Source organism: Oncorhynchus mykiss, chromosome 11 (assembly GCF_013265735.2).
Source record: "Oncorhynchus mykiss isolate Arlee chromosome 11, USDA_OmykA_1.1, whole genome shotgun sequence".
In the NCBI taxonomy this organism is placed as follows: Eukaryota; Metazoa; Chordata; class Actinopteri; order Salmoniformes; family Salmonidae; genus Oncorhynchus; species Oncorhynchus mykiss.
The window spans coordinates 42,420,357-42,432,860 of record NC_048575.1 but is presented as its reverse complement, the minus strand read 5'-3'; the positions used below and the strand labels follow the sequence as shown (position 1 = coordinate 42,432,860).

Genomic DNA, 12,504 nt, shown 5'->3' with positions numbered 1-12,504 from the left:
TCTGTGTTGCTGCTTCTGGGGGCTGGTCTGCCTGTGTGTAGTGGAGCAGGGCCACGGGGGTAAAATAAGAGCTGTCATCCCCCCTCTCTCTGCGCTCTGCCCTGGCCTGTCGAGGAAGACAGATTGCCTGTGCCGAGCTGTTTGATCCCGGGGACCTGGAGGCTTGCCTCAGCCCTTAGCAGGTGTCTGCAGCTTCTGCTCCACACTGAGACTTCTACAGGGAGAGAGGGGGGGAGGGAGGGTTCAGCCTCTCAGAGATACACACATTAAAACATTAAAACACATTGTTCTGCATGCAGACATCGACTCTGCTCCTCACAGAGACTGGTGCTCTGTTAGAATACGGCACACTAGTTTGGCTGGGATTGGTATGGGAAGTGGGTCTTATTCCGACCACACTAATTGTTGGTTGGTGCCACATGCGACTGCCTGCAGCGTGAGAGACAGACAGGTCCTGTGAGGGGCTGTCAGAGGAAAATAGGTTTCAAGTTTTTTATTGTCACGTGCACAGGGTACAGGGAAATGCCTTTCTTACTTGCTCTTTCCCAACAATGCAGTAATCAATATCAGTATTACTATACAAAATGTGTGTGTGTGTGTGTGTGTGTGTGTGTGTGTGTGTGTGTGTGTGTGTGTGTGTGTGTGTGTGTGTGTGTTTGTGTGTGTGTGTGTGTGTGTTGGAGTGTCAGTGTGTATGAGTGTGCATAGAGACTAAAATCAATCTAAAATCAAATAGGGTCCGTGCAGATTGTCCGTGTAGCCATTTTGTTAGCCACAGTGTTTAGCAGTCTTATGACTTGTGGGATAGAAGCTGTTCGGGAGGCTGTTGGTGTCAGACTTGTTGCTCCGGTACCACTTTCCGTGCGGAAGCAGAGAGAGCAGTCTATGGCTTGGGTGGCTGGAGTCTTTAGCTATTTTCCGGTGCCTTCCTTCCACACAGCCTGATATAAAGGTCCTGGATGGCAGGGAGCTCGGCCCCAGTGATGTACTGTCCGCACCACCCTCTGTAGCGCCATGCGATCAATGGCGGCGCAGTTGCCATACCAAGCAGTGATGCAGCCAGTCAGAATTCTCTCAATGGTGCAGCTGTAGAACCTTTTGAGGATTTGAGGACCCATGCCAAATTCTTTCAACCGTCCCGAGGCGCTGGCATGACTTATTCACGACTGTTTGCGTGTGTGTGGACCATTTTAAGTCCACTGTGGAACTTGCAGCTCTAGACCCGGTCCATTTCAACCCCCCTAATTTTGGATGGGGACGTGCTTGCCCCCCGTTTCCTGTAGTCTACGACCAGCTCCTTGGTCTTACTGACATTGAGGGAGTGTTTGTCTGTCCTGTCGAGAGTTGCGGTGCGGGGTCATGATTTAGCTCAAGAGGTCCGGGACCTTCTCTCTGAGAGTCCCAACCTTCCAGGGATCTATTTTAGTGAGGGGTGCCACAGCTAGCCAAATGAGCACCGCCAGGCTAACCAGTGCTGAACAAAGGCCTCAGGCAGGAGAAGAGCTGCCGTGCTGCTCTCACTAACACTGGGAGAGTGTTAGTTCTCTCCCAGAGAAGGCATCACTCCTTCTGGGTAGTGGGAGATGATGCAGTCCATACCAATGGCAGCAATCAGTTCCTGAAGTACCAACATAATTGATATAGCTAACTGTGGAATAACTTTCCTTGCTGCAGTAAAAACAAATACACCGTCAGGAGGCAAACATATTAATATGGAAATGGCCCCATTAATTTAGAGCATGGATTTGATTATTCATTAATTAAGCCAGTGCAAATTTGCACAATCTAAGTGACTTGAGAATGTTGAAGACCCAGAACCACCCTCACAAAGGAATTCTGAGGGTGGGTCACCCTAAATGGGGTTATGAATGTCTACGTGAAATGAATGCCTACGGGAAATGAACGTCTGTGAACATTGGTCAATCTATAAGGTGACGATTTTCAATTGAAAATCATAGTCACTTAGATCTTACTGCAGGAAACTCTTCAAGCCAAGCCTTGCCACCAAACTCTCTCGAAGAGGTTCGTGTCGCAGACCTGAACTTTGCAGCGGTGTTCAGTCACAACGTTATATCTCTATCACCCCTCACTCCCTCCTCCCTGTCTTCCTCTGTAGTGCAGGGAAGGCATTAGTGTGTCTGTTTGTGTAAGTGGGTGTGTGGATGTATTGGTGTAGGTGTGTGTGTGTGTGTGTGTGTGTGTCTGTGTGTGTGTGTGTGTGTGTGTGTGTGTGTGTGTGTGTGTGTGTGTGTGTGTGTGTGTGTGTGTGTGTGTGTGTGTGTGTGTGTGTGTGTGTGTGTGTGTGTGTGTGTGTGTGTGTGCGTGCGTGCGTGTGTGTGGGTGTGTGGGGGTGTGTGTGTGTGTGTATGCGCGTGTGCATTTAGGGGATGTATAGCCAGGGGGTTTATATCTGGAGAGGGTCCTTTGGTCCTCAGATGTGAGGGTCTCATCACTGCTGGGATTGAGGGTTTAAGTCCGTGGCGTGGGTGTGAGGCAGCCCGTGTGGGTTTGTGTGTGATGGTGTGTGACGCTGTGTGCGTGTGTGCATGCTATTTCAAAGGGTGCTCACAGATCTGTCGGTGGCCCTTTGGTCAGGCGCTCCATCGCTCGCCTTCGAGTGAGTCGGAGGGCGCATGCTTGGTGGGTGACGGGCCCGGCTTTGACGTGACAGGGCAGCAGAGACTCTGTGGCTATAGAGCAGGGCCTTCACGTAGAGTCACTCTGATGACACAGATGGACTGCTGACAGAGGAACACTGCTGTATGGGTAGAGAGACGGTATCACACAGATCATGTATTTATCTCAATGGTTGGACCAGAGACCAGAGGAACTCTTCTGTATGAACAGAGTGGGTTCTGGGTGTTGTAGTGTGGAAGCTGTGGATATCCAGCTCTCTAATGTGTGCGTGAGGTTCAGGTTTAGCTTTAAAGTAGGGAACATTCTAAAGATTTTAACTTTAGATTATGTTAAAATGTAGCTACATTTGAGCGGGGCCATGGACATACACATTGTGCTGAAGATATTAGGTGTTCCCTTTTGATAGACTAATGCTGTAGCTGGAGTATAATCGCTTCTGTCAACTCTCTGTCTTGTCAATATTCAAATCCACCGTCCCGTTCCATGCTTGTCAGTTACAATTGTCATCCCGCTCTTAGCCAAGGGAAGTCAGGTATACAAATTGAATTGGAGATGACTCCTCAATGGAAATTGAGTTCAGAGCTGACCTTTGCTCTACATTGTGAACTTGTCAGTTACACTAACTTGGGCCCGTTTGCTACAGGGTGTTTTCCTACCCTTTTCACTCGCTCTCTGTGTTTGTCTGTCTTTCTCTCTTGTGTATTATATGTGTGTGTGTGTGCGTGCTCACACACACACACACACACACACACACACACACACACACACATACAATACACATCGACACATCTCCTATCACTTGGGAAGCACAGCCTTTGTGGTTCACCATGATTCTCATCACAACCGTATTTGGTGTGTTGTGTAGAAGTGCTCAGTGTAAAGTCCAAAAGTGCCCACTCACACGGTACGGGCAGTGTAACGTAAATACAAAAGGGCAAATGCAGGAGCATGAAATGCAGTGCCATATCCTCATCCCATATCGCTGACTACTGCCGCAGGCCTGTGGAGGACCAATGTTTCAGCTCTCCCTCTCTGCTGACACATATCAGCCTGGCATGCACGGAAAGCACTGACCTTTGGAAAGTTGAGCACTTTAAATGTTTAGGTTTGGGTTATGATGGATCCTTGAGGCCCTCAGCATGTGTAAAGGCCCTGATTAGGTCCTTGTCAGACTCATTTAGCCAAAGTGTCTCGCGCCGTGTGGCTCTATGTTTGACAGGCACCCTTTTAAACAAACACTGGTACCTGTCGGGGATTGCGCTGGCACCCAGCGCAGCACGAACACGCCACTCTGAGGAAAACCACTCCGACACTGACAGCTCACACAATTGCCATCACTCCTTCTCTCACTTCCTTTCTCTCTCTCTAGTCTATCTTTCTCCTGCTGGATTGTCCTGGCACTAGAGCACTCGATCTCAGTAGAGAGTTGGTTTTATGTAAAATGCTAATATGGCCTGAGTAAATGTAGATTGCAAGATTCTAACTGAAGGAAGGTACTGGAGGTCATTTACACACTGATAATCCGTGAGAATGGCTTTAATTCCCGATGAGACAAACATTGAGGCGAAGGTTGACTGTCAGAATTAGCTCCATACGTCAGAGTGTATCTATCATTGCAGCCAGCCGACATTGGCTTAAATATTGTGCCCATGCATTCCTATCGAAGTACATCAGGTTTATTTTTTTAAATTCTTTAAAAAAAAAACATCTCCTGTGACATCAATACAGTAAATATATGAGTCTTAATATGTGTGTCCTATTCCGTATTCAGAGGAACCGCCTAGTCAGCAAGTCCAGTATTAATGCATGAGAAATGAGCCCAGCCTGTAGGAATTAAAGTGTAAGGCTCCCCTTATTAAGATGTAAATTCCAAGGAAACTTCTGAAATGAGGATGCTGTGAAGTTATTGTCAACTTTAGCCTACTTGAAACTGAATTTCTAAACAGCATTGTTTTTTTTTTCACTCGCTCAAATTAGCAACAGCGATAGAATCACATATTGTTGGTGTGTGTTTTTAAAGCTAAATCACCCGCAGTCCCAGTTAGAATGCATTTCCGTCCGGGTTTAGGACAGTTGGCATTGTGAATGTGAAACTGCACTGTCTGGACATTGTATAGTGTAGCACAAGGTAGCTTAGATATATACATGGCAAGTGTTAGTATGTTAGATCTCTCTCTCTCTCTCTCTCTCTCTCTCTCTCTCTCTCTCTTCTCTTGTAAATTTGCACTTAACACCTTCCTGCAGAAAGGCTTCTCATTCATCAACTCTGTTTGTCCCAGTGACAAGCGGGGCGCTTCCTGAATATCAATATCAGCTAAGACAATGCGTCGCTTCGCTCAGCCAGTAACCTTCAGCTAAATGTCATTCTGCTTAATCCTATTTGAAAATTAAACATTGAAAAACCTTTAGCGTTTCTTCCTGCCTTCCTCCCCTACTCACTCCCTCTATCCCTCCCTCCCTCCTCCCATGGTTCATTTTGCACGTCTGTGACATTTGTAAATATGATGTTTTTCATGTTCCCATTATTTGTTTTGGGGGGGGGGGTTCAAATCATGGCTGACTATAGGATGATAAAGAGATGTGATTGGATTTTTATTGAACTGTGTAGTGTAATAGTCATGAGGTATAGCTGTTGCCCCTCTCTCTCCTACTCCCCACCCCATCATTTCTACTATAGTGTCAGTGTGTGGTGGCTTCAGGAAGGTATAGAGTTGTCATAAGGAGAGGCTGACTTAACTAACCCCCCCCCCCTCTCTCCTCTCCACCCCTCATCCTCCCCCTCGTTGGTCTGTCTGTCAGGTGACAGTCCACTGGCTCGGTGATAGAGAGAGGGAGAGATGGAGAGGGAGAAGAGACTGAGAAAAAGAGGCCGTGGAGAAGAGAGCAGACATGTGCGAAGGGCCCCATGCATCAAGTGCACATATTTACATAAACAAATCCTCCCCGTATAGACGGTAATTACCACGGTGACAGTGCAGGAGAGGAAGAGAAAGAGGATGTCTGATTCGGCCAGATACACACAATGACTGAGGCAGAAACTCCATCAAAGCGCTCGCATGGAGGAGCCCGCTCTTTTGTATGCATGGAATGCGTCACGTAGTCAAAGCTCTCCCTCTCACACATATACAATACGTCTACCTTCCCCCGTTTGAAGATATGGTGAATATATAGGCGAGGGAGGTGGGGGTGGGATGGGGGGGGGGGGGGGGGGGGGGGGGGGGCAATAAAAGGAGACAGAGATTGCAATGAAAATGCAATCATTTACAGTTCGATAGACTTCTCTTTAGATAGGACGACATGACTCTACCTTGCGCTCATTCTCTCTCCATATAGATATTAACATTTGATTGACCACAGTCACATGTCAAAGGGCCGGCTTTCTCTCGAGGGAGAAAAGTAGTGGAAAAAGAGAGAAGAGGGACAGGGAAAGGTAAAGGAGTTAGGCACCTTAAAGGGATAGTTCGGGATTTTGGCAATGAGGCCCTGTATCTACTTCCCTCGAGTCAGATGAAATCGTGGACACCATTTGTATGTACTTGTGTCCAGTACGAAGGAAGTTAGAGGGGGTTTCGCAAAAGACAATGCTAACGCCACAGTAGCTATCAACTTCCTTCAAACTGCACACACACAGACATACAAATGGTATCCACGAGTTCATCTGACTCTGGGGAAGTAGATACAGGGCGTCATTGCCAAAATCCTGATCTATCTGTTGAAGTCTAAAACCAGATCAACACCGATCATACCTGTCCCTTATGAGTTGTCCACTGTGCTGTGCTCCTGTGCTTTCCACCAGAGGGTCAGGAGTTGTATGCTGTGAGATTAGCAGGTGAAGTGAACCACCAGGGTATGTGCACTCCACATCAATATTTCAACATTGTCAGAGAGAAAGCTTCTGTTTTTATTCCTCATTTTCCACTGTGTTGATGTTTCCTAGAACCTCTTTTGGGAGCAGTCCTCTCACGCTTGTATGTAAAACATAGAGTTCTATGCACAGGCTGACAGTGAAAGCTCAGAATCTGACATATTGTACACTCTGAAATACCAAGACACGTTCCCATATGAAAACTTCACAGTGTACATCTTGGTTTTCATGCCAACGCTGTACATCTGCGAGAGTGCAGTGTGCATGTGTGCATGTGGTGTGGGCATTGGAGTATTCTCCGCTTGATCTCTGTGCTGAACCTGGCAGAATCTGAGGGAGAAGTGTGTGTGTGTATGTGTGTGTGTGTGTGTGTCTCTGTCTCTGTCTTTCTTTGTCAGACAGAGCTGTGATGTGTGTGTGTGTGTTATAGATGACAGAAAACTCTGGTATCTAACTAAGCACTGTGTATATGTCTGTCTGTCTGTCTGTCTGTGTGTTCCAGGTGGGAGATGCAGTATGGTGCAGTTCTGGAAGATGAAGAGAAGCCTCTGGTGGAGGAGCTGCAGAAAGCCTACTTCAACCAGAGCCCTGGATCCCAAGGCGCCCCCCCCCCACCTCCGGAGTCACCCAGGCAGCACCAGGATGAACAGCATGCAGCAGCAAACATCAGCAATTAAATCTGCTGCACTCCTTCCTCCAAAAGGCCCTTTGTGTTAAACGAGAAACATTGTAACGTCTGCACAGTACAGCTAAGGGAGAAGCTGTGTGTGCGTGTGCGTGCGTGTGCGCGTGTGTGTGTGTGTGTGTGTGTGCGTGCGTGCGTGTGTGTGTGTGTGTGTACGTTACTTTCAAAATGTTATCCGTTACTAGTTACCTGTCCAAAGTTGTAATCAGTAACGCAACTTTTGGATTACCCACTAGGCAGGGTAGCCTAGTGGTTAGAGCGTTGGACTAGTAACCGGAATGTTGCAAGTTCAAACCCCCAAGCTGACAAGGTACAAATCTGTCGTTCTGCCCCTGAACAAGGCAGTTAACCCACTGTTCCTAGGCCGTCATTGAAAATAAGAATTTGTTCTTAACTGACTTGCCTAGTTAAACAAAGGTAAAATAAAATAAAAAATAAAATCTGATTAATTTCAGTTGCTTTTGGATTACTTTCCATGTAGCACTTTACACTCATACCCGTATAGGGAGTGACAATTGCAGATTTTTAACAAGTGCCAAAATTGGAATGTAATGGCTGTACAGTAAAATTCTATACATGACTCAGAACTCTGGATCTGGCACAGTATGGGGTTTGACTGACAGCTGTTCTGAATTTGAGCGTCGCGCATGACAAGAATTTTCCCCCATCCCTCCCAGTAATCGGGCACAATTTGCAACGTTTTTGTTGTCTGAGTGAGGGAAATGCTGTAAATTAAAATGACTCGATGTATTTTGAAAGATGAGACGTTGAGGATTAGAATAAATACCACTTTGATGTCATACAAGCACCTCGCATTTCCAAAATGACGATCCCCATGTTTGATGTACAGTTAGAATATGACATGGCGTCACACCCCTGGGTTGTTCTGAACAGACTGAACCTATGTTTGTTTATTGTGAAGGACATTTGCCGTGGAAACACGCACCTAAATGCACTCATGACTCCTTTTTATGCACACCAAAATTACGATATTTTTCCTCTGAATTACCCCGTGAAAGCCTAACACTGTAACATCGTATTTTATAACTTGAGTGTGAAGGGTTTTAAGAGGCATTAGAAGACAAAAAGGATCCATCAAATGCGTTTGGTGTGCCATCGTAGTGGCCTCTGACTTGTGGTCAGACTCCCTCAGGTGGATCAAACTTAATCTTGAGCATTTTTTTTTTCAATGCTGAGTTGAATGTCATTGAGAAAGGAGAAAGGTGTCATTATGTATTTTCTGAATTTAAAAGTAATCCAAGAAGTAATCATGTATTTTTTCAAAAGTATCTGTAATCTGATTACAATTTTGGGGGGGGGTAACGTTACTGATTGCAGTTAGTTAAAAAAAAAGAAAAGAAATGACATGTAACCGATTGCATGTAATCGGTTACTTCCAAACCCTGGGTGTGTGAATATGCGCGTGTGCTCGCCTGCGTGTGTGCGTGTGTGTGTGTGTGTGTGTGTGTGTGTGTGTGTGTGTGTGTGTGTGTGTGTGTGTGTGTGTGTGTGTGTGTGTGTGTGTGTGTGTGTGTGTGTGTGTGTGTGTTTGGGCTTGCCTGCGTGTGTGTGTGTACTTGCATGAATGATTTCATGTATGTGTACCCAGAGACACACTCTCTTCTCCTTGTTTGTTATCACTAGGATTTCATATTTTTGGTGCACTTCCACGGGACAGGTTTCTGGTTTGGAGGCAGAGTTTGTTTGCTTGAGAATATGTTTATCCAGGGACTATGTGATCACTGAAGTTGAAGAAGCTTGTGTAAAGGCATTGGTGTCAGCATATTTCTTTCCCAGTTCCCCAAAAAAGTAACTTCAAATCCCCCGATTTAGAGGAAAAGATGTGTTATGATTACACAATGTCACCAGAACGTGTCCCACCATATAACATCAGTCAGACATTTGTGCGCTGAGAGCATAGTTTGTTATTTGTGATTTGTGATACTTTTTGTTTCCAGGTTTTCTGCATTTTCTTATTCATGAGATGAGACAGAATCTACCAGAATTAAACATGAAAAGAATAAATATATTTTCTTCATGATTTCATCACATTACATTGCTATTTATTCCACTGCACATACATAGTGTGTCAACTAGAACAGATATGTTGCTGTTTTTCCTAGTTTCATTCAAATGTGTGATCAGTAGGATACATACAGTATATGAACTACTAGTAGAATACTTATACTAACAACAAAACTATTATTTTGCTCCATCTGAAAAACTGTGCTGCTTACATTTAATATAAAATAACGAAAAGCAAATCATTATTTTCATATTGGTGTAGAAATGTATTAAGCCACTGCTCCTGTAAGATTTGAGGGTTTACATAATGGGCTTCTCTCCTCTATTCTCAGGACAGAATGGAAGCTTTGATTTGGTTTTGTCTACACGGGAGGGAATTCCAAAGAAGAGCTTCATTCTAATGTTCAGGATGAGAATATGCTTCTCCAGGAGTTATGAGTCTTTGATATCCCTGAGCAATTGTAAGGACACATAGTTATTCAAACAGCAGACCTATCTCGCCTTTGGGATATAATGTTTATTTAGGAGGATTAAAACTGCTTATACTTTTGAAAACAGTGTTGCAGGGATGTGCTGGTGGTGGTGGGCGCATACGATGAGAAAGTGGAATGTATATCGAATGTGTACACATCTGATTATTCCAATGTGAAACATGGTGGGTGAAACAGCGTGGAGCTGTCCCTTTAAATATTCTTTCCGGGTGGTTGTCTCGGTAACCCGGAAGCTTCCAATTCTGAGATTCCCTTCCCGTTTTTTTGTTGTTGTACATTTTAAGGAAGCAGGGGGTGCTGGCTTATTGTTATTTTTTGGGGATATTCGCTTGTAGTGGTGGTATGTGTTTGAAGCTAAATAAATGCATGACTGTGAAATAAAGTAGCGTCTCACTGGCATTTTACTTCGGCCGTGCACACGTGTGAAACGAATGCTTCTCTCTTGGACGTGCCTTCGCTGGCATGCATGCACTCTCAGTCCCTAGCGTTTGGTTGTTGTTTTGTGCATGAATACATCTGGGTTGCCTGTGTCTGTCTTTCGACCCAGACAGTCGCCTGCCCTGCTTTGTATAAATTATAACATACGGGTTTTTCGCAAGGCAATGTATCTTGGTACTTCAGCTAGCTAAGGTGGCTAGCTAGTTAACTAAGTTGCACACTTCTGCATGTTAATTGTTTCGCTAGCTAAGTAGTCCACATTAAATTAGGCTATGCAATAACTACACGATAGTCGTTATGGTACCGCAGTATGGTTACAACAGTGGTGTCAAGAAATGAAATTGTAAGGGGAAGTGGTTTGCTCTGTGTGCCTGGCGAACTAACGTTACTCAAGATGGATACCATGCCTTCTGCATACCTGTGTGAAATCATTCCTTGTTACTATTATTACAAACGAATGTGCTGCCTTCACTATAATGTACCTACCTCTACAATACAAACAATTTCGTTGTTAAAGTACATTGTAACTAACTACTGTTCTGCAAACAACCAATCATTTTCTATTCCCTTCCATGTAGAGTAACGCAAACCATCAGTGATCCACAAGAAGAGAAGATCTATGCTTACTCGACCCTGTACTTTTATACTGTTCATTTTGTGGATAACTATGGCCCAGATTCCCGGCCAAGAGAATAAAGAGAAAACTACTGCCCTGAAAGGTGAGCAACTAGGTAACTGGTATTTCCTTCCTTGTGCAGATGAGTGACTGGGGGTTTGTGTATAGTACCCTAAAAATGTTGTATTTCACATTGCACACCCACAGCTTGAAAGTAATTGATAAACGAGTAAACTTGTGTTCATTGGTGTCCAAAGTATTGTGTGTTATCAGGGTGAATGGAGACTTGTGAAAAGTGTAAGTTGTGGTGGGTTCATCATAACTATCTTCAGCCCGCTCCTACTGTCTGTCAGCTAGGCCTACTGGTTGCATCAACATTTGTTTGCAGAGGGGACTTTAGTCTATTCGAGTAGGAAGGACTTTAGTCTGATCCTGCTAAAGGGAGAAATGTGTTTGCTCTCTTAGGCTGAAGCCTATCGGTTAGAGATGTTCTCCTCAACAACTGCTTTCTTTCCTACAGTTTCCAGTAAAGATGGGACACACATAGCCATGTTTGAGTTGACTGGTAAAGCCTAGGCCTATTTAGGATGCTTTTCCCTATAAAGGCTAAACACCAACCATTTATATGGAACAGATCGGGAGACTATTAAAGGGGCAATTTGTAGTTCAAACAATAACAAAGCAAGAACCCCACCTCCGTTTTTGGTAAACAGCTGAGGGATGGGGCTGGAGTATTGTAACCACTCTTAAGGCCCTATGAAGTCTGCATTGTGAAGAACGCGGACGGAATCTCGGAATTCAACAATATTCCAAAATCTATTGAACGTCGTAGGAAAACTACATTTATTGAACTTATACTGAACAAAAATACAAACGCAGCATGTAAAGTGTTGGTCCCATGTTTCATGAGATAAATAAAATATCCCAGAAATGTTCTATAAGCACAAAAAGCTTATTTCTGTGTGTGTGTGTGCGCACAATGATGATGCTAATTGTAACCTTCTGGTTATATTTTAACTACCAAGTAGCGTATGCCTACCTGACAGAATGATATCATGATTATTTGCATCAATCCAGTGGCCATTTGTTTAGCGAACTCTGCAGTTATATGAGCTCTGCAGAAACACCACTAATCAAAAACAATGGCAGTAAAAGGGTAACTACACCCCAAAATCCAAATGTGTTCGGTTTATTTTCCAGATCCCAAAGTGGTCTCCTGATGTGGTTTAAGCATGTTTATGGACTTAGAACATTCAATTTGGTTGTTTTTCTATTAAATAAGTATAAGCATAAAAAATAAAAATAAAAAATGTTTTCCCCAAAACCTGGAAAACAAAAAAGGAGAAAAACGTATTTGGGAATCAGGCAAACAATAATACTAATTCCTGCTGCGCTATGGGTGCAAGGACGTCCCTGATATCAACATGATGGTTTTAACCAGGCTATACGGTGTGTTTACGTTTCTTTGTTGACAAACAATAATGGAGTTAACAAGATTATATTTTGGGTTCTGGTGGGGTAACACAGTTGAACTAAGCTCATGAGGCATAAGTTATATTATTCGAAGGGTGTTGCTCATGCAAAAGTCAAAAAAGGTATGTAGCAATCAGTGTTTTTGTTGTTGTTATGACCGCTAACCATGTCCAATAGCCTAGGTTTTGTTTCCTTTTGTAATAGGCCCAATTAGTGATAGTGTATATTATGATGCTATAATGAGAGGAAACACTACAATAGCACTGAATACCTA

At 44.1% G+C, this 12,504-nt stretch overlaps 2 protein-coding genes across 10 annotated transcripts in view; both read left to right on the top strand.

Moving 5' to 3' along the window:
• kiaa0825 (KIAA0825 ortholog) overlaps positions 1–7,386 on the top strand; it is a 166,308-nt gene extending 158,922 nt beyond the window's left edge. For both annotated transcript variants that reach the window (XM_021620901.2, XM_036935490.1), the window contains exon 20: positions 7,005–7,386. In XM_021620901.2, the coding sequence (XP_021476576.2) occupies positions 7,005–7,179 (175 nt within the window). In that variant the 3' untranslated portion in view covers positions 7,180–7,386. The remainder of the gene's footprint in view (positions 1–7,004) is intronic.
• A 159-nt stretch (positions 7,387–7,545) lies between these two features.
• Positions 7,546–12,504, top strand: part of LOC110535712 (family with sequence similarity 172 member A) — a 245,931-nt gene continuing 240,972 nt past the window's right edge. Inside the window, exons 1-2 of one of the 8 annotated variants that reach the window (XM_036935495.1) lie at positions 7,546–9,673; positions 10,720–10,872. In XM_036935495.1, coding sequence (XP_036791390.1) covers positions 10,761–10,872 — 112 coding nt within the window. In that variant the 5' untranslated portion in view covers positions 7,546–9,673; positions 10,720–10,760. The other 7 variants (XM_021620906.2, XM_021620902.2, XM_021620903.2 and 4 more) reach the window with 7 other exon arrangements.